The sequence below is a fragment of the Ambystoma mexicanum genome, chromosome 2q, assembly GCF_040938575.1.
Source record: "Ambystoma mexicanum isolate Mex_15411 chromosome 2q, UKY_AmexF1_1, whole genome shotgun sequence".
NCBI lineage: Eukaryota > Metazoa > Chordata > Amphibia > Caudata > Ambystomatidae > Ambystoma > Ambystoma mexicanum.
Window position 1 is genome coordinate 554,717,035 of NC_090924.1, and position 27,586 is coordinate 554,744,620.

At 50.7% G+C, this 27,586-nt stretch overlaps 1 protein-coding gene across 1 annotated transcript in view; it reads left to right on the forward strand.

The window, feature by feature from the left end:
• Positions 1 to 27,586, forward strand: part of MINDY4 (MINDY lysine 48 deubiquitinase 4) — a 1,976,984-nt gene that overhangs the window by 1,195,302 nt on the left and 754,096 nt on the right. Inside the window, exon 11 of the mRNA XM_069647706.1 lies at positions 26,048 to 26,111. Coding sequence (XP_069503807.1) covers positions 26,048 to 26,111 — 64 coding nt within the window. The remainder of the gene's footprint in view (positions 1 to 26,047; positions 26,112 to 27,586) is intronic.

The window sequence follows — 27,586 nt, forward strand, 5'->3', positions numbered from 1 at the left end:
GGTGTGAGGTGTCAGAGTGGTCCTACAAGGGTCACGTCAAATCCCTTGTACAATCAAAAGTCTTTGACCCGTTGCCAGAGGAAAGCTAGGAGAAGGGAACCCCGCTTTCCGCTACGATTGTGAACTGTGATAATTGGCAAATGTGAACCTGACAGAGGGATGCCGAAAGAAAGCGAGGAGAAAGAAACCCTGCTTTCTGATGAAAATGAGCAATACATGAACTGTATTAGGAATACATGAACTGTGTTGAAGAAAGGCCGTAGTAACCCGACGGATGAAGGCCTGTTTTTGTAAGGAGGATTCGAGGCCGAGGAGGGCGATCCTATGGGTGAAGAGCAATCGCCCAAGGAGCAAGATCACAGAGAGAACCTTTGTTTGTTTGTTACTTTGAATCAGCAAACCTTGCAGGAAAGAGACTTAGGGCCTCATTACGAGGCTTGCGCTCCTGTAATGAAGGGTGCCGGTACGGGACCGGCACCCTTCATTATGAGATGCGCAATTACGAGGTTCCCTTTGCGGGACCCTGTAAGGACGCCTGGTGTTACCAGGAGTCCTTTCCGGGTGCCGCGAGGGGAAGAGGGAGGTAATAACGGGCCGTTTGTAATGGGCCCGTTATTACCTCCCTCACCATTCCCATTGAGCCCTATGGAGGCTCAAATGGGAATGGGGATGGCTCCCTGCAAAGAGGAATAACCGGGTCCTCCTATGTTGGAATAACCCGGTAAGTCCTCATTCCAGAAACCCGGTATTGGAGCCCGGTATGGAGGTAGCCATGGCGCTAATAGCGTCAGTGTACCAGTCCCAGGGGTATCTGAGGGGCAGGTGGTGAGACACTGACCTCGACCCAAGAAACCTTTGACCTGCTTGCCACCGCTGTGCTACTATTGATGAATTTCGTGAGCCAGAAAGAAACTCAGTGTGTGCGTGGCTGGAGCTGGCACAGGAGCGATGAGAAAGGTGAACAGCCCAGTGAGTGAAAGTGTGGAAAAAGCAAAATGAAGCAAGAAAAAAGGATTTATTTTCAAATTTGTTTATTGCCATTTTTCAATAATATCAAACAAGTTGTGTGCAATGTAGCCAATCTCAAATAGTTATAAACATATGTTTAACCTAACATCAAAAAATTACAAATACAAAAACAAAACAACCATAACTGTCTCCATAATCTGTCCGTTTCATATATTGTTAACTGTTTCGGGGGGAGGGTGGGAACGAAGGGGAACCATCCGGCAACTACACTAGGGGAAAGGCTTCCGCAAGGTCTCTGTCCTCTCCAGTACTTCCGCTGCTGCTGGCTTTATGACAGGTCCCACGTGGGCCTGGATTAAGTTCCGATTCAGGGGGGTTTATCATCCGAGGGGTGGAACATGTCTGGTGAGCTCCTTCCATGCCTCGAGTGACATACTAGAGGCATCCGTGGATCTGGCCACACAGTCCTCCCATGCCACGGTCTCGGCCAGCACCCACCGTTCAGTCTCTTCGTGCCATAGTTTGAACTGAGGGCCAATGGGTTTCTTCCAGGCCATTGCTATAGTTCTTTTGGCCAGTATGCACGATATATCCATGAGCCTTGTTGCATGCTTGAGTTTGGCTGGTTTGGGGTAGGTTCCTAAGAGGCACTCGCCGGGTGTCCAATTATATTTACTCAGGCCTGCTTTTTCGCAAGTTTTTTGGACCCTGTCCCACAGAGCCCTTGTCCTGGGGCATTCCCATAACATGTGGATCCGATCCGCTCTTTCCCCCTTGCACCAGTTGCAGGTCGGTTGTGCCTGGGGATTGAAGATGGCTATGCGGCACAGGGTCAGGTAAGTTCTGTGTAGTATGTTCAACTGAATCTGCCTAAAGCTATGGTTTCTGGACACCGTTTTGGGGAATGTGAGAGCTCTGTTCCACTCCCCTTCAGTCATTTCCCGGTCTATATCCTCCTCCCATTTGCTTTTCATTTCCATGCTCCGAGGATTTGCAAGAAAAAAGTAAAAGGCAAAGTAAAGGTAAGCAAAAGCAAAGCGAACGTGTGAAAGCTGAAAAGCGTGAAGAAAGTAAAGCGGAGTTACAGAAAAAGGCACTAGAGGCACGGAAATAGAGGGACAAAGCAAGTGCGCTGGCTGCGCGGAAAATAGCCAAGAGAGGGGGCCAGTGATCCGAAACCAGGAAAGACAGTAAAGAAACAGAGAGAAGGAAACCAAATAGCCAAGAGAGGGTGCAAGCAACCCAAAAGTAGAAAAGAGGGTTCAAGCGACCGAAAATAAAGGCAGAGAGTACAAGAGGCACATAAGTCATAAAATGAAGGTGCAAGAGAGCACGGCGAAGAGCAAAGAGAAGTGTGCAAGAGGTACAGATAGATAGCAAGGAGGTGCAAGTGTGCATGATGGAAAAAGATGATGTGCAGGAAGCACATTAAAGAGGAAAGAGGACATAGTGGAAGAGAGATAGAAGAAGAAGAGGTGCCAGAGAATAAGAAGAGGGGTTAGAGGTAAGAGTGGTCGCACCTGGGAGGAGTAAAGACCCCGGAGTTCTCGAAAGTCTGATACTACCCCATGAAATAACTTTACAGTGAAAGGTGCATCCTGACAAGAGGAGGTTTTTGTTTGTTTGTGGAACTGCATAAAGAGGGGCCTAGCCTTGGGGAAGGGAAACCTAAAAAGGCCCACCTAAGACATGTTTTAACTTGGTGAAAAGAGACCTAGACTTAGGAAAGGGAACCCTGAGAGGCCTAATAGGAACTGTTTATTGTTGTTGTGTGGGACTGGAATGATCAAAGCTTGGGGAAGGGAACCCCAAGAGACCTAGAGACATTGTGAACTCTAATGACTTGTTGCAAGATCTCTATGTGGAAGGTTCCAAGGGCAACCCTGTTGTATTGAACTACTTTGAACTGGCAGAACTACACCTATGAGTAAGACTTGAAACCAGCTATGGTTTACATTTCCTTTTGAATCACCATTTTTCCTTTAAGAACACCCCTATCACATTTGACTTTAAAGTGAGGGCAAGCATAGGTTTGGACACAGACAAAAGTTTTAGACTTACAGATTTTAGAAGCATCAGTTGAGGGAACAATCCTCTTAGAGTTAGGGTCAGGTAGGCATTACACCTTCCCCACAAAGTTTGATAATAAAGGTTTTCAAACAGTTACTTTTGAGTCTGTGTCTCTCTTGATACCATACCTGTCTTACACCATACATCTTGATGCCTTGCACGCCCGTTCCCATATTTGGCCCCATTCTTCCTCTTCGATTACAAGTCCCTTTCCGACTCCATAAATGGAAGCCTATCTCATAACACTGCCTTATCCATTAATCGATATAGCCTTGAGATACCCCTTGCTGCCAATCCCTCTCATACTGTCATCTCTAGGCCCAGTGGTGCCATTCAGGACCCTCTGTGAAATCCAATGCCTTATCTGCATATACCTGAACCTTTCTCCCTACGTAATGGAACCCCTTTCCGATAGAAATCCTGCCGTGTTAGGGCCATGAACCCCGTACCACCCAGTGTTCCGAGAAGGTGTTACGCCATCCCAGGAAAAGTCTTCATTATAGCCTATCGGACTGTATGGCCCAAGTCCCAGAAGTATTTTCTTCAATCTTAAAGCATGATCCCAGTAACCCAGGGTATTCTTAGTTGCTTCCAACAGAGGGCCCCCAGCCCTCCGGACCACTCCCCTTATGAACTGCAATGTTTCCAGCGGGATAGTCATGGCCCCTTGTTCAACCCTTCTCACGTTATATCCCGGACCAATACAGCATTGGAGCCACCTGGGCCACCATTACATATCGCATAATCTTAGGTACTACCAATTGCCCCCATCCGTGGCGAATGAAACGGCACCAACCTGGGGACCCTTGTCTGCTTCTTATGCCAGATAAAGGAGAGGATTTCTTTCTGTAGAGTTTTTAAGATGTGGGCCGGAATCCCCACTGGTGGGCAGTTCACGACATATAGGAGACTGGGCAGCAAGTCATTTTTATTGCAGGTATCCAAGTGAAACACGAGAGCTCCTGCAAATCCCATTGCTTCTGATCATCCAGCAGGTGCTTCCATAGCAGTGGAATGTTTGCCCCACATAAGGTCTTATATTCTTTCATTAGGGTTATCCCCAGGTATTGCAACTTCCTCTGTTCCCAGACCAATGGGTATCTGTCATGTAGGATCGTTATATCTCCTGGGTCCTCTGTGATATTCAGGGCCTTTGACGTAGTAACATTAATGGTAAACCCTGATACCCCTGCAAAGCGCTGGAACACCAGCATCACTCTAGGCAGCGTAGTCCTTGTGTCCGTCATGTATAATAGCACATCATCCACGTATAACGCAGTCTTTTGCACGCCCTTCTTGCTGTCCACAACCGATATCCCCTGGTCTTGTCTAATTGGAGCCGCCAAGGGTTCCATGGCCATGGCAAAGATCAATGGTGATAAAGGGCAACCTTGATGAGTACCACTCCTAATCTGGACCCGTGCCGTGAGCTGTCCATTGACCACAAACTGCGTGGAGGGAATTTGGAAATTGGCCATCACCATGCGTATAAAGTTAGATCCACACCCAAATTTCTCCAACGTGCATTTTAAAAAAAAAACTAGACTGTTGAAAGCCTGCCTGGCGTCCAAAGCCGTTATGGAATAATGCTGCCCCGACTTTGCCCTCAGATCAATATCTTCAATCGCCCGTCTTACGTTATCCTGTGTGTCTCCCAAGGATAAACCCTGCTTGATCTACATGAATCAGCTTGGGCAAATACGCCTGCCAATCTGCCTGCTAAGAATTTGGCATATATTTTTGCATCCCCATTTAGCAGCAATATGGGGCGGTGTAAGGAACTCATGTAGGCTGTAACAGTAAAAACAGACACAAGTGATCACAGTTCAAGGATGTTTATTGAACTTTAAAATGGGTGAGATAAATCCTAAATCTAGGTTGTGAGAAAGTTACGGCCATCAAATAATGATAAGGAAGTCCTAGTGGGGTCTTGTCAAATAAAATGGGCCTATATTAAAAAAAAACTATTGTCAATCCTTACCACTAAATTACAAAAAGAGTGTGGGATAATGTTCACCAGACAAGAAAGGAGTGTTCACCAAATGGTAAATCAGCATGGTATTGCGGGGTCTCCCTTCCCCACGTTTCAAGCACGGGACAAGGAGGGACTCTCAGCACTTTCAGCACGAGGTTCACAGTTCAGTTCAACAATATCAAAAACTTTAGAGGCCAAGTCTCCTTCTTGCAAAAGTCTCTGGCCTTAGAAGGCCTGTGGTGTTTCACAATGACAAACAAAAAGTTCTCTCGGTGATCTTGCACCCTGGGTGATTGCTCTTGGCCCCAGGATCTCCCTCCGTCTGGCTTGGATGCTTCTTGCAATTTGGGCCTCCCTACGTCGGGTTCACTACGGCCTTTCTTTAACACAGTTCAGGTATTTTAACACAGTTCATGCATTGCTGGTTTTCATCAGAAAGCAAGGTTTGCCTTCTCCTAGTTTTCTCTCAGCATCCCTCTGTCAGGTTTACACTCGCCACAATTCCCAGTTCACAACCTTTTTGGAAAGCAGGGTTTCCTTCCCCTAGCTTTCCGTTGGCAACGAGTCAGAGACTTTCAATTGTACAAGCGATTTGATGTAACCCTTTTAGAACCACTCTGACGTCTTACGCCACCCTTTTCTAGGGCCTTCTTGTTCTTGTAGTTTAAAAACAGGTCCCGGTCAGAGCCTTTCGAATGAGCGCCCACGTGGCGCCGGACCCCTCTGCAACTGGACCTCGCAAACACAATGACTCTCTCTTGCAAATTCCTTGCTTTCAAAATGTTGCTACTTGCAACCTTGGGCACAACACAGTTTGGCCTGCTATCAGGTTCTTCCGACTCACTGGCTGTGCTGAACCCCTTGGCTTCTTTGATCTCTGGAGTCAAGGATGGTACCACGGTAGCCAGCTTGCCACTCCGACTGCGTTATCAATGCGGGAGGCCCATGTGTACCATTGTCGTCTGCTGCTTTGCACGCCAGCAACTCCCGGTCTTATGATTCCCCTTTCGGAGGATTTGCGGGTCTGACTTGAAAAGGGATAGGTTAGCTTTCCCCTTCGTCGTCCTTCCAGGTCTCACCGCTTTCCTTCTCTGTTTGAACTGCCGGTTTGGTGACGCTGTCTCCTTGTGCGTTCAGCCTTGTTCGAAGTGTGCTTTCATGCTCCGCCTTTTATCCCTGTGGGAAGGTAAAGGGCCGTCAGGTGTGCATGGTTATTGTCAATTGCCTGACTCTTCCTGACCCGTGTGTGGGGTCATGTCAGGTAAACGGCTCTAGAGTTAGTCTGTTGTCTGTTCTCCAGCATGGGGTCTGGAATGGATTCACATGCTCATGAACATTCCCTGTCGTCAGGCTGGGAATCCTCGGTAAAGAAAAAATCAGTATCAGTTTCGTTTCTGATCTGTCTTTCTTAGTAGTAACCAACCACTGGTCTCTGGGTCATACTGCCCCCAGCCAATGACTGCCCTCTCCCTAAGCCCCGCCCCTGGCAGCCATCCTCAGATTTTTACCGCACGTTCAAGTGTTGGGAGTCCTCGTGCATTAGCTCTCGAGCTTTTTCTGCGGTTTGCGCTTTTTCAAAGAGATTTATCTCATTTTTCGGTTTAATCGAGCCGAGTTACGCTTCTTGGAGGATTCCAGAAGTTTCTGAGGCCTACCTCGTGGACGAGAAGAACATGGCCCAGGAGAAGGGAAGCTCGACTCCCGGCAAACTGTTCAGGATCTGCCCTGGATGCAACATACAAAATGTGTTGAAGGAGGACGAGCATTTGAAATGCCTTTACTACCTCCACAAGTACAAAACGCACGTGGAGAAGGACTGAGCGTTTTGCATGAACATGTCGGATCGACTATGAGGTATTGCCGGACCCGTCTCTCCAACTGGCTGGAAGGCAAGAGCCCAGCAGGTGAGAAGAAGAAGTCAGAGCGGTCTTCTAAGTCCTGTGAGGGCGCCCCGGCAACGGGGGCCCAACAGAAGGCAAAGCACCGCGAGTCCGCGGGCACCGGGAGCGCCGAACGGTCGGGCTCCTCGGCTGCCAGGCAGAGCGCACCTTCACCGACGCCATCAACTGCGAGCCAACGCTCTGGCTCGGGGAAGAGAAAATCCGAGAACCTGGCTAAGCTTCTGGAGAGGCCAGGACGATCTCAAAGGAACCGGCCGAGGGGGAGTCAGGCGGTGACCCTCCCCCTAAGGTAAAGGCCTCAAGAGCAGCCAAGGTGGTGAAGGCCTTGATTCACCCGGCTAAGGCCTCTATCGAGGGAGTCGCTGCGGCCCTGGCGAAGCCTGTGGAGGCTATCCCAGTGGAGGCTACCTCGGGGCCCAGAGTTTCCCGGCCTGCAGCCGTTTACATAACATTTACCTAACATGGCGTGGGGAGGGAATCCTCTTTTAAGCCCATCGAGAAGACCCCCGTGAAGACCCCGGTGGAAAAAGAGGGGGGGCGGTGGGTGTTACGGACACGGACACAACCTCCGAGGAGGAACTGACCGAGAATTTGGAAGAAGCCCAGCCCCACGGGAGGAATCCCGAGGAGGGAGACGATGAGAGCGAGGGTGGCAACGACGACGAGGTTCCCGTGGGGGAACAACCGTCGCTCCCGGCATGCCCGTCACAACCCGAGCCTCAGGACAACTCGGCGGCCATTTTGACGGCAATCCAAGCCTTATGCACGGAGATAAGGATGAGACTGCCCCTGCCCCCAACGGACGACCCAGCTGTACCGGGTCTGTCGGGAAGCCCTCCGAACAAGAGGAGGAGAATTCATCCAGTGCCCCTTCAACCCTCATGGCCTTCTCAGCCTTTGTCGCCTTCCCCGATCCCGAGGGAGGACACGGGAACGGACACGACGGTGATGGATGACGACGGCGGTGATGACGGGACTGGCCTCCCGTCTCAGATTCCTCGGGCGCTCCTTCCACGCCATGATTGCAAGGGCATCCGAGCTTTTTCAGCTCTGCCCTGAGGAAAAGAAGAAGGAAGGCTTCCTCTACCAATGGCGCAAGGCCAAGAGGAAGATGGTCCTCGCGGTGCCGTTGCTGGATGATATCTGGGACAAGGGACTTGCCCTCCTCAAGAACCTGTCCACGACACCTGCCAAGAGGGACCGGTACAAGAAGTAGTACCGGGTCCCCGGCGCCGCCCCGGTGTGCCTTAGGGCTCAGCCGACCCAGGATTCGGTCGTCTCAGCAGCGGCCAAGAAGAAAGCGGGGGGGGGCCATCGGCTTCATCCTCAACTTCCCCACCGGACGTCGAGGGAAAGAAGCTGGATGCCGTGGGACGACGAGTCATCTCGTCGGCGGTGACGAAGATTAAGGCGCCCAACACTCTAGCGATTGTGGGGCGCTACGACAGGGAATTGTGGTACAAGATCGCCCCCCTGTTGGACTTCCTCCCGGACGACAAGAGGGCAGAGTCCCTGGCGATCCTACAGGAGGGTGAGGTGGCGTCGGACCACGCCATAACTGTGGCCACGGACATTGCCGACACCGGTTTCCACCAGTTGGGCAACAGCGTTTGCCTTCGACGGCGGGGGTGGCTCAAGGCGACGGATTTCCACCAGGACGTGCAAGCCAAGGTTTTGGACATGCCCTTCGACGGGAACAATCGGTTTGGAAAGACTGTGGATGAGTCGCTGTAGGCCATCAAGACCGACACGGAGACGGCTCGGGCCTTGGGAGTTCTGCAGCAACGGCGGCCGCCCTTTGGGAACTCCAGAGGCAAGCAAGTTGCCTCCAAAGGATTTGGCGGCGGCTCCTCGAACTACCGTCAGGCGGTCCGCTCCTCGTCGCAAGAAGCCTACAGGGGACGAGGCAAGTCAGGTGGATCACTCCGTCGTCGCCAGGGAGGCCAAGACGGCAAGGCTGCTTCCAAGCAAGACTGAACCGGCCGTCGCGTCGGGCCCCCACAGAAGCACCCTGGTGGGAGGCCGACTGACAAAGTTCCTCAGCGTGTGGGAGTCCGTCTCCACCGACTGTTGGGTGCTGGATGCCCTGGCCCACGGGCACACTCTGGAAGTTCTAAAGTAGTGCCCCCGAATTCCGCCCATGGCCAGGAAGGAAAACCACGTCCCTCAACTGCTGTTAGAGGTAAGGGCGATGCTCAAGAAAGGAGCCATCGAGCTCGTCCCAAAGAGGCTCCGGGGCTCCAGAGTATACTCAAGATACTTCCTCGTCAGAAGAAGACAGGAGGTTTGCGTCCCATCCTGGACTTGCGTCGGCTAAACAAATACATCAAGGCACAGAATTTCCAGATGGTCACCCTCCAGCACGTGCTGGGCCAGCTGGAGGAAGGCGACTTCCTATCGTCGTTGGATCTGGAGGATGCGTACTTTATTTTTTTAAAATTTTTTTTATTATTTAAAGTGCATTAGCCAGAATTTGACTTTTAACACATTTCACACACAATATATTACGTAAACAATAAAAACACACCTTTGCAGTTTTTAAGTACACATATCTCATAATAAAAGAAAAAAGAAAAAATAAAGTAAAATAAAATGAAATGAGAAAAAAAAATAAACACATCCCCATTATAAAAGGACACCGAAAGTTTCTCAGGTTTGCAGTCCAAGGGCAGCACTACCAGTTCAAGGCCCTCCCGTTCGGATTGAAGTCGGCACCCAGGGTGTTCACCAAGTGCCTGGCACCAGTGGCTGCGCGGGCAAGGGATCCACGTCTACCCCTACCTGGACGACTGGCTCATCCGAACAGGGACAAGGGAACTCGCCGTCCAACAAACAGCAAAGACCGTCCGGCTGCTCACGGACCTGGGATTCTCCATCAACTTCCCCAAATCCCACCTGGTTCCGTCGCAGGTCGCGCTGTTTCTGGGAGCCAAGCACAATACAGTAGCGCAGTTGGCCTCGCCGTCGGAGGAAAGAACGCAGGCCATCCTGGGCAAGGTACAGCGTCTGCTGGCCGCGGACGTGGCCAGAGTGAGGTCCATGAAGTCCCTTCTGGGGATGATGTCCTCTTGCATCTATCTGGTGCGCCTGTGCAGGCTTCGGTTTCGTCCTCTGCAGGAGTTCCTCGACGCCCGTTGGACGCAAGCGACGGGCAGCTTCGAGGACAAGATCTCGCTCAACGAAGTATTCCGCCAAGCAATTCGATGGTGGGGCACCCGCGCGCATCTCGCCGCGGGCACGGACTTTCAGACCCCAGCATACCAGGTGACGGTGACGACGGATGCCTCCCTGGAGGGGTGGGGAGTGCACACCAGAGATCTTCACGTGAGAGGCCTGTGGCTCCCGAAGGAGAAGACGCTACACATCAACATACTGGAGCTCCGAGCAGTGTTCTGGGCCCTCAAATCATTCCTCCTGTCCCTCAAGGGCAAGGTGGTGAGGATCTTCACCGACAACATCACCACAATGGTCTACATCCGGAAGCAGGGAGGAACCAGATCCCCAGCCCTGTCCAAGGAAACCCAGGATCTGTGGCACTGGGGATGTTTCTGGTGCCTTTTCATCTAGCAGGGATAAAAAACATCATCGCCGACTCACTCAGCAGGGAGCAGCGCTCGTGCAATGAGTGGGAACTACGCCAGGATCAAGTGGATCAACTCTTCCGGAGATGGGGCAAGCCCCAAATCTACCTGTTTGCGACGGCGAAGAACTCCAAGTGGCAGAGGTTCGCCAGTAGGTTCCCGCAGCCGAGGAGCATGGCCGATGCTTTCTCGTTCCCCTGGGACGGCCTGTTCCTGTATGCTTTCCTGCCGTTGCTGCTCAGGCTCATCAACCAACTCAAGAGGTCCCGGTGCAGGATGATCCTCATCGCACCGAGGTGGCCGAGACAGAAATGGTTCCTGGACCTTCTGGACTTGTCAGCGTCCCCACTACTCAAACTGTCGACGGACGCAGATCTTCTCTCCAGAGAAGGAGGCGCCATTCTTGATCACGACCCGGAGTCGCTGAACTTGCAGGCCTGGCTCCTGCAGCACTAGAGTTTGGAGGATACAATATCCCGGCCGACTGCAGAGAGGTTCTTGCAAAGGCCAGGGCGTTCTCAACTCTCAAGGGCTACGGACACAAGTGGAAGAGGTTCTCCATCTGGTGCCAGAAGATTAACCCTCTATGGATTACAGCCCCACAAATGCTATCGTATTTACTGTCGCTGGACTAGCTCACGCTTCCATCAAGATACATCTGGCAGCGATTTCCCGATACACCAGAACTGCAGGACGGTCGTCCCTGTAGTCTCATCGCCTGGTGAAGGAGTTTATGAAAAGACTGTTCAGATCGTTCCCCCCGGTGAAGGCTCCAGGCCCGGCATGGGAGCTCAACGTGGTGCTGACCAGGCTCATGGGCCCACCATTCGAGCCTTTGCATTCGGCTCCGTTGAAGTTCCTGTCGTGGAAGACAGCGTTCCTTGTGGCCATCACCTCTGCACGACGTGTGGGAGAGATTCAGGCCCTTTTCTACAAGCCTCCATGCTTGACTTTCCACGAGACGAGGGTGGTGCTGAGAACGCACCCCTCCTTCATGCCCAAGGTGCCGTCGGACTTCCATCTCAACGAGCCCTTGGTGTTACCAGTCTTTTTCCCGTCGACTTCGTCTCCGGCCGAGAGGACTTTACACTCGCTGGGTGTAGCTAGCGTGCTGAAGTTCTACGTGGACCGAACGAAGGGTTTTCAGAAGACATCACAGCTGTTTGTGAACTTTGGACCTGTGAACCAAGGGAAGGCTCTCTCGAATGCTTCCATTTCCAGATGGCTCTCTGGCTGCATCATGCACTGTCATCGGTTGGCAAACCGACCGTTGCCCGGCCGTCTGAGAGCCTATTCCACCAGAGTGATCGCTGCTACCACGGCGTTCTTGTCTGGTGTGCCCCTGCTGGACATCTGCAGGGCTGCTACGTGGAAGTCGACGCACACCTTCACGAGATTCTACTGCGTCGACTGCGATTCCAGGGAGGAGTCCAGAGTCGGCCAGGCAGTGCTGCGCAACCTGTTCGCTTAAGGTGAGCCTGGTGAGGAGGTAAGAGATGCTTAATGTTGAGTTTTATGTAATGCTTAATGTTGAGCCTTGCCACCTCCCGTGGTTGTGCATGTGTGTACTGCTATGTATTCTTATATTCATGAGCATGTGAATCCATGCCAGACCCCATGCTGGAGAAGGAACAAGTTACTTACCTGTAACTGTTGTTCTCCAGCTTGGTTCTGGCATGGATTCACATGCAAACTCTCCCTACTTCCCTTCTGCGGCTCTTCACTTGGTCATACTGCCACTTTACGTGCTACCAAATCTGAGGATGGCTGCCAGGGGCGGGGCTTAGGGAGAGGGCAGTCATTGGCTGGGGGCAGTATGACCCAGAGACCAGTGATTGGTTACTACTAAGAAAGACATTTCAGAAACGAAACTGATACTGATTTTTTCTTTACCGAGGATTCCCAGCCTGACGACGGGGAATATTCATGAGCATGTGAATCCATGCCAGACCCTTGCTGGAGAACAACAGTTACAGGTAAGTAACTTGTCCCTTACAGTGTAAGAAAATGTTTGTGTGGGAAAAGGGGGGGGAGAGGTAGTGCTTCTAAATGAATGTCCTACAGGGTAGGATGGGGGAAAGGTGTTACCGGGAAGGGGATACCGCATCTCAACTCTCGGTGTTCCACTCCCCGAAGACCCCTCGTACAGGTGCTCCTCCCCCACTGGTCCACCCCCAGGAACTGGATCCAATAGCGATGGCAGTGTCCTGGCCACCTGGACAACAGATCTCTGTGGACCAGCGAGTGAGGTATCTATGGGTTTCTTACAGTGGTAAATAGCGCAGTCTGACACGTCTTTCCCAGGTTTAAGCATCAACGATGTTGTGGAAACCCCAATGTCCTCCGTCATTACCCCACAATCCTTTGATATCATTAAAGAGCATGGTCATGGGCCGTATCAGCCATTCCCGAAATGTTTCATAGTATCCGCTCCCAATGCCATCCGGACCCAGGGTTTTATTTACCGGTAGGGAGCCTATGGCCATTGCCACTTCCTCCGCAGTGATGGGTCCCTCCAGACGTGCCTTATCCTCGTCAGACAGCGGAGGCAGCCGTAGCTCCCGAAGAAAGCTAGCCTGCCATGTCAGACTTTTATCCTCCCTTGCAAAGAGGTCCACATGGAATGGCTCCATAATCGGCAACTTGTCTGCCTCTGTGCTTTTTAGTGTGCCGGCCCTCCTGTCCCTAAATTGCATTATTGGTTCTGGACCGTCTGTTTCCTAAGCTTGGCCTCCAAGAAACGATTGGCTTTGCCCCCTTGCACGTAATATGTCTGTTTTGTTTGAAGCAATGATCCGCCTCAAGGTATTCCAGTTGTGCTCTAATTTTCCATACGGCCCAAAATGTTTTAAGTGATTGAAGGGTTTTATGTTGTATTTCTGCGTCGTTCACCTCCCTTTTTAAGGCAGCACATTGTAAATCTCTCTTTTGCAGGTAGGCTGCCATTTGTGCTATAAATTCCCCCCTAAATACTGTCTTACCAGCATCCCAGACCACTTGCCAATCTACCTCCCCTGTATCATTTTCTCTGAAGTAGCTTGTGATTGCCTTTTGCAGATGTGCCCTAAGTGCCGTATCTCTTAGGATCATTTTGTTCAGCCTGCATCGTTCCCTTCCTCCACCCTGCAGTTGGGCATTTCAATCTGCAGAATAACACGGGCTGTATCAACGTCGCTGACACCAGAACCATTTCGATCAGCGAAAAAGCCCTATGCGCCTATGAGTAATGAGTGTACTCCCTGTCGTTTTGGTGAAAAAATCTCCAGGTTTCAATGAGGCCCAGATCTCTCAAAAAAATACATTCCCTAGGGCTTGTCTGCATTATTATCATTACTTATGTGGTCCAGTGTTTTATCTAATGTGGGGTCCATAACTGAAGTCGCCTCCCACCAGAAACTGTCTCCAGCATCCAACTTTCCTGAGCAACATGGCCAAGAAGTGATCTTGCCCCTCGTTAGGATCATACACCGTAATAAATGTAAACATTTGCTTCCCCAATGTCCCTTTAAGCACCAAGAATCTCCCTTCAGGGGCTTTATATTTAACTGTTTCTTAAACCCAAGCATGGTACCAATCAATACCCCCACCCTTTTCTTTGTCCCACTAGATGCAAATAATTGTTGCGGGAACCCCTTGTGTCTCATCCGCACCTCATCTTTCAGAAGCAGGTGCGTCACCTGAATAAAAACCACTGAGGCTCCCAGACGTCTCAATATGGATCGTTGCTTCACGCACTAATTCAAGCCCTGAACAGGGTCACCACCTTTATATCAGCCATTCTCAAGGGGTTGTAACTCCAACTGTCACTCTCCCATTACCTCTTCAATCTAATTGCCCCATGTGTTCCTAGCCATGCCAACATAACAGCCAACTTTCAAATCCTGCCGCCCCAACAACCAACACCACCTTCTCCTCCAGCAACACACATCGTTGCCGTCCCAACCAGGGCCTATAATGTGTCCCTGGGTTCATAGGGTCAAATTCCTTATCGCTCTCTGCCCCCAACTCCTCCACCCCCAACCTGACCACCTTCAACCCCACCTCCTACGATAAGCATTCACATTTAGAAGAATCGCGAAACCCCCTTTGTCTCCCACAATAAAACATCCACCAGACCCATTGCGAGTCCGCCATTGTGATATAGCTCCATCCCCCTTACTCATACAAGATACACAGGCTTGGGTCCAAGTCAAGCGGAGCCGAGGACAAGCCCTTTTCAAGTGGCGTCCGCCTTTCGAGTCCCACTTCACTGAAGCAGAAAAAAGGTAGCTTTTTTCATATCCTTTCAAATACTTGGGGGGCGTGGCTTGGCGGCCATGCGAGCGTGAGCTAGTCTTGGAGAGCTCCCACTCGATCCGGAGACAGATCCTGAAAAAGGCCATAAACAAAAGGAAAACGATAGGGAAAAAGTTGGGGAAGGCATCGGAAAGCCCAGAGAACACGCAGAAGAAAGTTCGAGGAAAATCGGTGACTGAGAAGGCTGAAACGGAGAGCGCGAGATACGCGGTACCACCACGCAAAATGGCGGGCGCGTCTCGCTGAAAAGGCCGCTCGCCACGGAGAGGAAGGGAGGTGCAGGAGGAAGGAAGACAGGACCCGGGGGCGCCGCCGGCGGACAACCAGCCCAGTGAAGACCACCGAGCCGCCCGGGAGAAGGAAGAAGACCGAGATACGCGCCGCAGCGCTGTGCTGAGATAGACGGAGGAGGCGCGAACGGCCACAGACCGTAGCACAGGCCGCGGCAGAGCGGGAAGAGACCAGGCGGGCAGCGGCGGCGTCGGAGGCCTGGAGGGTGCGCCCCCCCTGACAGTCAGGAAGGGGGGGCTGGAGGTGAGGACGCCGAGGGCTCCAGCCGGGCACCCCCTGGAGGACTGGCCCCCCCGACAGTAGGCACGGGTGGCAGAGCCCGAGCAGAGGCTGGTAGTCGGGGCACCGGGAGCCACAGCCGGGGAAAAGAAGAGAGACCCCAAGGCCAGAGGACGAAGGGGGTGAACGGAGCATTCGGCCCCGACCTGGGCACACCACCCCACAGAAGATGGGGTGAGACTATCCGCACAAGAGGAAGACCACAGTAAAGACCCCTGCCCAACACAACAACAATAGGCTACCACTACGAAACTGCAGGAGCAGGATCCGTATACTGGCATACAGCAACCGGAACCAACATGCCAGATAAACCAAGAGGTGGCAAGGGGAGGCAGACGGTCATGGGGTCATTTGCCCGCAAGAATGAAGATCAGCAGCCTGAGGCGGCTGAAATGGACACGGCAACGTCACAAGTGGCGCACAGAGAGATCAAACAGGTGGAAGGAAGTATCCTGGAGGCCATAGAAGCACTGAAGACTTCGATAGAAGGCAAGCTGGATGCAGTAATCGTAGATGTGGGGCTGCTTCGGCAAGACACGAGAAACCTGGCGGAGAGCGTGACAACGGTAGAACAACAGGTACAGAGTAATACAGCGGATATGACCACCTCCCAATCACAAATGTCAGAGGCACTGGAACGCATCAGTACGCTAGAACGCAGAGCCGAAGACGCGGAAAGCAGGGCTAGACGCAACAATGTACGCATAGTGGGGCTGCCGGAGGGGGAGGAAGGCAGAGATCCCACAAACTACATTGAGAACTTACTGATCCAAGCGGTGGGAGCCAGGACCCTGTCTAACTAAGAAACCACGCCCGGGGGCACCACCGAGGCCTATGATCGCAAAGATCATGAACTTTAAAGACAGGGAAAAAATCCTGGCGTTCTCGAGAGCTGGTGGAGTCATAACCCGGAATGGAGCCAGGATAACCATCTACCCAGACTACACGGCGCTCGTGCAAAGGCAGAGAGCTCAGTTCTGGCCGACCAAAGACCGCCTTCGGGCTGCGGGCGTGAAGTTCATGCTACTATACCCGGCTAAACTCAAAGTGCTACATAACGGAAAGACACAGATCTTTGAGACCACAGCGGACGCCCAACTGTGGATGGACCAACAAGGGTTCCCGCAGCCGGAAGGGGGGAACAGACGGAACAGAGAGGTGCCCCGACGTGGCAGAGAAGGAGATTGAAGACGGAACGCAAGACCCAGGCGCCCGGCAAAACTGGGCGAGACAAAATCTGAGGAACACTGCAGCGAGCCGCAGGTTGCTACACCACCTCACTGCAACTAATTTAAAGACAAAACGGGAAGAAGACACAAGGATACTCCCTGTGGAAGAGTGAAAGAGCAGGATAACCAACAGCTCACAAGTTCAAGGCCTAAACCAAAGAATTATACCGGGAGTACAAGACTTCTGGAACTGGACCGCCAAGACCCACAGTAGGAACCCCAAGCAGAGACAATGTTTATAGTGCCAGTTCTAAGGCACTACACCGCGACAAGTGCGCCTGAGGGAAAGAAGGCGGCACCTGGAGAGCGGTGGGGCCCGAGCAGGGGGAGGGAGGCTGGGCGTTTGTTGTTGTTGTTTCTAGTTACAGTTGTTAGGAGGCTAAGTTTGCAGGGTGAAGGCATGAGGAAAAAAGGACATGGCAGACAAAGAAACCACGGCGAAGGCACGGAAGGTGGACACGCGGGGCAGACCCCGGGCGCCAGGGGTCAGCGAACCGCACTGAAGGAAAACACCAATAAAAAACCGAATCCGAGAACCGCAAGAACAGCTAAACCCCGGGGAAACGCAGGGGAAGGAGGACGTGTGAACGACACAAAGTATCACAGGAGAGACGCGGGACGAGGACCCCCGGAAGAGGCACGCCAAGAGGACATGAAAGTATACGGGCCCATGGGATGGAGGGGGCCACTAACGCCTGCCCCACAAGAACCGAGATGGCCTAAACATCGTCACATGGAATGTCAGAGGGCTAAATGCAAACGTCAAGAGGCTGAGGGTCTACACCTGGTTAAATAAAACGAGAGCCCACGTTGCAATGCTGCAAGAGACGCACCTGACGGTCGGAAAACAAACCAAGGTGGCCAAGAAATGGGGAGGTCAGATGTACAGCTCAACGTACTCTAACTACGCAAGGGGGGTGATAACTTGGATCGCTCCGAGCATCCCATTCCAGCTCATCAACCAGGAAAAAGACACTGAGGGTAGGGTCCTGATTGTCCACGGAATGCTGGAAAACCGGGAGGTGTGCCTGGTGAACACCTATGCCCCCAATCATGACGCAACAGCCTTCTTTGAGTCACTCACGCCCCGGCTGGCCCCGTACAGGAATGCTACGATCATCTGGGCTGGAGACCACAATTGCACACTGGAACCCCGACTAGACAGGTCGGACGACAAGCATAGACGACCAGCGCCACCAGCACGGAGGTTACGGAAAATACTGGATCAGCTGGAACTGGAAGACATCTGGAGGAAGGTACATGACGGGGAAAGGGGATACACACATTACAGTGCTCCGCATGGGACATTCACGCGGATTGATTACCTTTTCACGGGAAGGGAAACACTAGGCGAATTCACTGGGGCACATATACATGCACAAACCCTGTCTGATCACGCCCCCCTGAGAGTCACATGGGCACATACACACAGGGGGGCCCCCACGCCCACTTGGAAACTAAGGGCAGAAGCACTGCTGGACGGGGAATTCCAGGAACATATCCAAAGCACGATAGAAGACTACTTTGAGTATAACTCGGGTAGCGTGGACAGCACGGTGACGATCTGGGAGGCCCTTAAGGTGGTGGTCAGAGGTGCGGCAATGGGGAAGACGGGAGGACTCAGGAGGGAAACCCTAACACAACTGGATGCGATAGAAAGGAAGATTGAGAGGGCCGAGAAACGGGCGGGGGAGAACGGAGGAGAGCAGGATGATCTTACCACCCTGCGGCAACAGTGCATGGTGACTTGGGAAAGACTAGGGCCCCTAGATTATGGGAAGTACATACAGAGGCTGCACGCAGAGGGGGATAAGCCCGGCAGGCTCCTGGCCTGGCTAACCAAACAGGAGGCCAAGCGGGAACCAATTAATGCAATCCAGAATAGTCAAGGGGAGGTGGTAAGGTCCCAGGAGGGTATAAACGAGGTGTTCTCGCAATTTTACGAGAAGCTGTACACAAAGGTCCAAGAGTGGGAGGAGGGGGACCTGGAGGATGCCTTCGCGGAAATCAGGCTCCCGCAACTCACCGAGGAGCAGGCCCAAATGCTGGATGCTCCCCTCACAGTGGAGGAACTGGCGGAAGTAATCACTCAACTGCTGACAGGGAAGACCCCGGGGCCGGATGGGCTACCGGGGGAATTCTATAAGAAGTACAGAGACAGTTTAGCCCCTAGATTGCTGGAAACATTGGAGGAGGCATATGAGATGAGGAGGCTCCCGAATAGCATGTCGGAATCCATTATAGTGCCAATACTTAAACCAGGGAAACCACCCCTCGAGTGCGGGTCTTATAGACCAATTTCCCTGATAAACCAGGACCCCAAGATCCTGACAGCAGCATTAGCTAACCGGCTCAAGGGAGTGAAACCCACCCTGATCCACACTGACCAGACAGGGTATGTACCTGAACGGAACACGACATGGAATCTCCGGAGACTCCATTACGTCATTGATAGGACTAACCAAGTAGAAGGGGAGTGCGCAGTAGCTTCACTAGATGCGATAAAAGCGTTTGATTCGGTGAGCTGGGACTGGCTTTTGGGAGCACTCGCCCACTTTGGGATAGGGCAGGGGTTCCTTCGATGGATAAAGTTGCTCTACAAAGACCCGAGAGCAAGGGTCAAGACGGGTAGGCTTGTCTCCGGGGAATGGAGGATAGGGCGAGGTACGAAACAAGGGTGCCCGCTGTCAACAATGCTATATATTCTAGGTTTGGAGCCATTTGCGGTGTTCCTAAGAATGGATTATATGGATACGGGCATAGCGATTGACGGGGTGACACACCAGATCTCGATCTACGCAGACGACATACTGCTCTACGTCCAGAACCCACGCACCATCTGCGAGATTTACTTGAGGCACTAGGAACATTCGGTAGACTATCGGGAATCACTGTTAACAGGGAGAAATCCTCACTGTTCCCCCTGGCGGGCCTGCGAAAAGTGCCACCAGATCAACTGCCGCACCTGGGCCTCACATGGACCCCGACCACCTTTAGATACCTGGGGGTGGACATTTACCATGATACCACGGACACACACATAGCCAACACGCAGGCGGCCCTGAACAAAATTGAGCACGCCATGCAGTTCTGGAAGACCCTACCACTGGGGATGATAGGTCGAGCGGCCTTACTGAAGATGACGGTCCTGCCCCGGCTCCTATGTTATTTTACCAATATCCCTTACAACATCCCGGGAGCTTTCTTTAAACGCTTGCACACCTTGGTGAGGACCTTCCTGTGGGGAGGGGGGAGAAACAGGGTAGCACTGACTACACTACAGAGGAGCCACGAGTGGGGGGGCATCAAACTCCCAGACTTTTTGCATTACTTCCTAGCGGCACCACTCCAATTTGTGGTGAGATGGCTGGGGGAGGATATTTCCATTGACGCAATTCTTCTCCGACCAGCACTCAGGCAATATTACCTGAGGGAACTCCTGTGGATGCCAGCTGCCCAGGCTAGGGCTCTTCCTAACATGGCCCAGTTGGGCCGAACGCTATGGGAAAGAGCCTGGAAGACGCAAGGCATGCAGGACCCGTGCTCGAGACAGATCCCCTTGGCGGGTCTGGTAGATACCCGCATAACAAGCCTGGCCACGTACATGGCACAATGGGAGGACAAGGGGGTAGCCCAAATAGGGGACCTGTGGCAAGAAGGACAGTGGGTCGGATTCCAGTCCCTGGTGGAGGAGCAGGAGGTGCACAAGGGCCAGTTCATCCTGTATAACAGCTTAGTACAAGCAATAAAGAAGAGGTGGGAAACCATGCCAGAGACGGAGGCAGAGGATACTGGGGGTGCGCTGGATACCTGGTATGACATTTCTGAAGGAGGACACACCGTGTCCAGGCTCTACGAGCAACTACTTGGTTCCACTAATAGGAAGATACTGAACGTGCGGGCAAAGTGGGAAGAGGAGCTCCAGCAGCCCTTCCAGGATGGAGAATGGAATAGAACCCTCCAATACACGAAAAAAGTTTCTAGGAATGCCAGGTTCAGACAGCTGCAAATCTACATAGTCCATAGAGCATACCTAACTCCCAAAAGAATGACGAAGATGAGAAAAGGACAAACTCCCAGCTGCCCACGCTGTCGGGAAGAACAAGCAGACATGGTGCACATGTTCTGGTCGTGCCCCAAAATAACAGAGTTCTGGAATATGGTGAAGGATAAAGCGAGGACGGCAGGAATCCATATGCAAGCCTGGTCACCTAGGTCTTATATACTGGGCCTGTTCCCGAGGGGGGACAGGCGGATGGCACACGTGGCAAAAATGAAAGACCTGATGACGATACTGGCGAAGCGCCGCATAGCAATGGCATGGAACACGAGTGAAGGACCCTCGGCAGAGGGCTGGTGGGCAGATCTACAAAAATGGGCGATAGCTGAAACGACTGTCTGGACGAGAGCCACACAGAGGGGAGAAGGCAATAGCGGAGCCAGAATACTGGCGTGGAACACCCTGGTGCAGGACCTGTTCGAAGACGGGGTGGAAAACAACAGGAGTGACTTAGACGACTCGGAAGGAGGACAGGCTGGCCAGCCTAAACCCGGGGGCGGAACATAGACCAGAGGGAACACAGTGAGTGAGGAGGAGGTGGCCTGGCCGGGGCCGGAGCAAACAATGGACAATATAGACACAACTCCAAGGTGCCAACACATGTGCTCACGGACAAGGAGAGGCCACTCCCAGGGGAGAGAGGGGGGTGGCCGGGACGATGGTTTCTCTGTTATGAACTTAATAACCTTTGGCGAGTGGCCCATGGCGATAATGGACCACGGACATAAGCAATTGCCTTCAAGGGGAGGGAGGGAATGGGGGGAGTTGGGAATGCACTTTACCTCTTGTTGTAAAACCAATAAAAAGAAGTTAAAAAAAAATCCTTTCAAATACTTGGGATACCCTTTTCAAGGCCTCTTCTCAGGGTTGTAGTTAATGTTTTTGCTATGCTCAACTTTCTCTCGGGAGAGTCTCGGGATTCAATATAAATTATGAGAAATCAAAAGCTCTGAACAGAAGAGAACGAGACGATTGACGAACTGAAGCTGACACTTCCATTTGTCTGGGAAAAGGAGTCTCTGGAATATCTGGGTATCCGCCTAACAAAGGATATTAGTAAGCTGTACGACGCAAATATTAAACCCCTATGGAAGCAGTTGCAAGTGGATCTGCGCAATTGGGACAATCGGGAGCTGTCCTGATTTGCCAGAATCGCAGCAGTAAAGATGACACTCCTCCCCTGTATGCACTACGTGCTCAGCTCAATATCAGTAAATTTCCTGCCATGTATGTCTAAAATTTTACAGAAAGCAATATTCACTTTCATATGGCAGGGTAAAAGGCCTAGGCTTCAAAAGAAATTAATGTTGCGCCCTCTCCTCCTCGGTGGCCTGTGGGTACCCGATGTAGAAAGATACATTCAGGCAGCTCACATATCACCTATGCTGCAATGGGCAGGACAGGACAAGAAACTGGGGTGGTATCAAATAGAGCAGAAGGTCACTACGACTTCCTTGAAAGTGCTGCGTACCCTTGCTCCCCATAATCACGAGAGAGGGGGCAAACTGCTGGAAACCACTAAGATGTCTCTTTGCAGTTGGGACAAGGCATTGGGGGGGGGAAATCTGGTGCAGTCTGTGCCCACATTCGCCAATAGCGCATAACCCCAAATTCACCCCAGGACTTCAGGCGAGATTCTGGGAGGGTTGGATAGATGCAGAAAACCATACTCTTGCGGATATGTACCAGAGGGGGGAGCCACTGTCATTTGAGGAATGTAAACAAAAGTTCGGCATTGGGGAGAAAGAGACATAAAGATATACACAAATCAGACAATGGATCACACATCCAGCAACTAAAAGGGCGGGCACCAGAACTCTGGCAGGCCTCAAACTCACAATGCAGGATGGATTGTCTATGAAAAGGGTTTCTAGAATTTACAAGCTATTAGACAAGGCCAAACCAGAGACACACTCCCGTACAAACCAAGCTGGGAGAAATATATGGGAGAGACAATTACAGAAGAGGAATGGGGGCAGATATGGGCAAGGGCACATAAATCCTCAAAATGCACTGCGATCAAGGAAGCGGCCTATAAACTGTGTTATCGGTGGTACAAGTCCCCCTATAAATTGCACAAAATAAATCCAAAATACTCGTCGGACTGCTGGAGGAAATGTGGGGAAAGAGGAGACCTCTACCACATGTGGTGGACTTGTCCAAAGGCTGTGTTATTCTGGAAAGAGGTATTGGGGAATATAAAAGAAATGACAGGAGTGAACTTGCCATATGAACCAAAAGTAATCGTACTGGGAACAGTGGCTGAAAATACATACGCAGCATTGGGGCATAAGGCTGCTCTCATCACCCACCTACTGTCGGCCGCAAGATTAACACTGGCGCAAGGGTGGAAAACTGAACTAGGTCTGATAATGGCTTGGTGGTGGGTGGACATATGGGGGATTATGGCAATGGAAATAATATGTGCCCTAGAATCTGGCAGATATCTAAGATTCCTAGCACAGTGGGAACCATTCAGAGAATTTGTAAAGGACAGAGAATTTAACTTCCACAAACCCAGGATACTTAGGAATGTTCATGTCTGATAAACCCCTGCTAAATCAAATGCCTTGAAACACTTGCAAGCTTCGATCAAAGGAGGATCTCGGAATACGCCTAAATCGGAGAATGGAGAGGGAGAGGGGTTGTTGGGGACAAGAATTGTTGTGTTTAGAGTTAAGATAAAAACCGTAGAGACTGCGGAGACATTGTGAGATATTATAAAGAGGTCTTGGAAATGTTCTGTTTTGTAGCGATACATGGATAAATGCCAACTGTTATTCTCTGTATGACTGCAGAATAAATAAACTAAGTAAAAAAAAAAAGATAATTATAAAACCAACTATCGTATGCTGAAAGATAATAAGAGGTGACACGAACAGGCAAACAAAGGATATAGCAGCCTGATATACAGCGACATTTTCAACCTGTGGAAAAACGACATAATGATCTGAACTGTGCACTGGAAAACAATATTAACCAAACTGTTGAATATAAAGACATTATGTGTTTCTTTTGGAATGGTGTAACTTGGAACTTGGGGAAGAGAATCCTGAGTCCTAACTTGGGGAAGGAAACCCTGAGTCCTGAAGAAACTTTTTGCGTTCGAATTTCAAACAAGGTGATTTTGAGACTTTACTTTGTTGTACTGTTTCACACTTGGGGAAGGGAGCTGCAAGAGAGCTGTAAGCTGGAAGAAGCTCAGGGTTTTATGTTGATCACGGTTTTCTTTTTGGTTGCTGATATCCCTACACAGTGTATAGTTTAGTTGTGAGGGCAAGCATAGGTTTTGGATACAGACAGATTCCTAAGGTGAACTCTTTGACTCAGACTTTCCTTAGTTTTATTTCGGTAGGGAAATCACACCTTAGTATAGGGCAAGTTAGGCCTTTTTCCATCCTGACGTTTTAGTTAATAAACTTGGTTATTTTGAATTTGGAATCTGTCATCTGTATCCTTCTTCATGAGGCCTTCACATACCTCTCACTTAGGCATTATCTATCTTTGCTGCTACAACCCTAACTCTGCCACTACATCTTCTTCTTTTACTCCATCAGTCACAGTTGCTGTCTCATCATGGGCACGTTTCCATCTCTGCCACCTTTTTTCTGTGATGCCTCTTCACTCACTTTCTCTCTGCTGCAGAACAGGGAGTTAATACAAAGGGTGCCACAAATCTAAATTCCATATAAGGCGCCAGCAATAACTGTGCCCAGTACATGAACCATTGTGCTTTAAATACTTTCTAGATGTTGTTAGCTAATGCACTTTCTATTCAAATTCCCAAGCACATAGTATACTTGTGTGGCACAAGTTGGTTTGGGGAGTCAAGGTAGCTCCTGGTAGCTGTCTGGTGTTAAGCTAACCAGGCTCTTCTAGGCCATACGTAGGAGCTAAATACCTCTTCTCTCCCCTCGATTTCTAACCCTAATCAGCCTCCTCTTTGTTGTTCCCTCCACCTCCTTCAACTGAACAACACAAACTGCCTCCTCAGTGTTTCTCCTGGCCTTCCTCCAATAGTTTCTCCTCCTTCCTGTCCTTTTCTTTTTCCACCCTCCTTGCTTCACAATCTTTCCTTCTCTGTGTCCCACACTTCTACTCCTCCACTATCCATCTCTTGCTGTCCCTCTGCCACTTTCCATCTCCTAACTCCCACAGTATTGCTAAGGTGCCTGACCTTTTTACCCCATATAATTTACCCATCCCTTTAGGCAGTTGTTCCAAGAGAATGATTGAACTGATGCTGTGTAATTGGGACTGGGTTGGGCTTGGTTTATCAGGTCTTTGCTCTTTAGCCGATATGCCTGCAATTATTGCTTGCGGGTCAAATCAGAACCACAAACTGAGCTTACTTGATGCTGGGTCACCATTTTGGAATGTACACACATTCTCCCAGCGTTGCCAGGTAGACCGCCTTCACACTGAGTCTGACCACAAAGTGTATGCATCATTTGTGCGATGCTGCATACAGAACACAGCCCATTACCGCCCCATAGTGAATACTCTATTCGTTCACTGTATCAGTCTAGAGACATACCATAACTGACCCTGCACCATACTATGGTGTTTCCTGAAAGTCCCAGACACAGAATGAGCACGTCTCCAGTTACAGTCCCCTGCCACAGAACTGGAGCATGGTGAGGTGGTATAGCGAATCTCCCATATACTTTATCAATTTACAGCATCACACTATGGGTGGAGGCAGCCAGTCTCCGGCTACCCCACCCAACAACCCCAGCAACAGACGGGGCACTTATTTACAAAGAGCAGTGAAACTTTGTCAATCAGATGTTGTAGTAAACCCCCTCGTGTTTTGTAAGTTGTTACCATCATAGGCTTTGCCATATACTCTCAGAGCCCAGGTTTTGTCAAACAAAACCTACTTCAGGAGTTGAGCCACAAGAGTGTTTATGAAGTTTGTTCAGCCTTTGAACAGCTGGGGGAAATGTGGTTCCAAAGGCGAGAACCTTCATGTTGAACCTAGGCTGGTCATTTTTTTCCTAGTTCTTCATTATAGAGGAATTTAGCAGATGTACCTGTAAGTGTGCATTTTTTTATATACATATTATTTGGAAAAAGCAGATTTATTCATATACAATACCATTTTAGGTGTTCACAGTTGAAGTCGGATTGTGGTTTCAGATCCTACCATTCAACATGAGCCTACTAGCCAATGTCAAATTCACATTAGGCTCCCATTAAATCACGGTGTGCGTCCCGGGTTAGAGACGCTTTAGTAAATGCGATATATATCATTTTTAATAAAAGAATTCCGTTTCTGTACATTGACGCAAAAAGTGTGCATCTACGATCGCTGATGTTATCTGAGCATTGCCCTGTTATCTGTGTTTCTGCAAGTTCTTAATAATTGTTGTCATGCTTGATATTACAAATAGGTATTCTGGAAGACAGCAGTTCAGTCCTGTGGGGAGATACAAAGCGGACGGGATTTTGGAAATGGTGAGTTCTGCCTGCTGTATTTTCATAGTAACTTTAGAACTGGTGTTCAAATTTCCACGATATAAGGGATATTGTTGTACCGTCATATAGAAATGTGATTGCCAGTAGCAAGAATGCTGCATCATCTAAGTAGAGATTTCTTGTTACCACAACTGGTACTTTATGTAAACCTGAGAATCTAAAATATGAACTTTCACCCAACCACCGATACAGTGTCAGAAAATGACTTTTTTTGTGTTAAATCTCTTTATTGAATTTTCGCCAAACAAATAACATCAGCAACCCTCTCCCAACCCTGCCACCTTCTACCTGACTTCCCAGTTCAGCCCAGCTCTGCCAGTTGTCCTCTAGGTCTCTTCCCTTGGCTTGTGTCTGTCCATTTCCTTAGGGTTTGTGCCACTTGGCGGACAACAACCTTACATGTTAGTAAAACTATTAACTGTGTTGCAGTCTGAGGGAGCCCCCTACTACTGTTCTACACTGCGCTGCTGCTGCCACTTTAAGAAAGTTTGAACTCCTTATCTGCGTGGTATGGGCGCGGAATGGGCATGCAGAGTTCTGAGGAGAGTCCAGTCACTCGCCAGTCAGCCGACAGCGGGCGACTGTCAATGGAGAAAGAGTCAGACTCCGCAAGATGCGCACACTACACCCGGCAAGCTGGCTTTGGCTGTGTCACATTGGGAAGCAGGTAAGTCCAAGGATACACCGAGCACTCTATACTACCCTGTCCTGACCCAAATAGTGTTTTCTTTTCCAGAAAGGCATGCGTATGCTACCCCACTTTTGGATTTTGTGAAGCCCCCGTTTTGACCCCAGGGAGGCAGGAGCGGGTGCTGTGGGACTGTTAGCAGAGTCAAGTATCTTGGGGAGAATTCAGCTGGGTGGGGGGAGCCCTCCGCCAACTTGGGTAGCAGGGGAAAGGGAGAGTTGGCCAACGTAATCCTGACCCCTGACTTGGCTGTCCAACTGGATCGTCCCCTTGCTGAATCAGTATAGGGCTTCTTTGTGGAGAAGCAGGGCCCCAGCTCTGACCAGTAGGCGCTGAGCCTCGCTACGGAAGATCTTCCTGGCACTGCCTCTGTGGAGCCTCAGTACAACTCCTTGTCAGTGGCGCCTCACGTTATTGCTTTGAAGCTCCAGCACTGTTATTCTCCTCTTGCAGCTGCGGTCCCGTCCTGCAGGGTGGCTGGCTCCCCTCTAGTCTGACCTTAGCGATATTTGCCGGAACAGAGTGTTGCCAAAGCAATGGTCGCATCGGGTCCAGTTGCCCTTCGTTCTTTGATTTGCAGACCGCTTTTCCGACGAGGAACGCTTGTTCGATCCCCAGGATTCCGGGACAGCATGCCGTCCCTCATTCACCTAGAAAGCAGCACCAGCGTTCTGCAGTCAGTTACCCACTTGTGGTCGGCGTTTTCGCATCAAAAGTAGGATATTAACTCAGGATTTTGACAGGCAGTCCGGGAGCCACAGAGAGC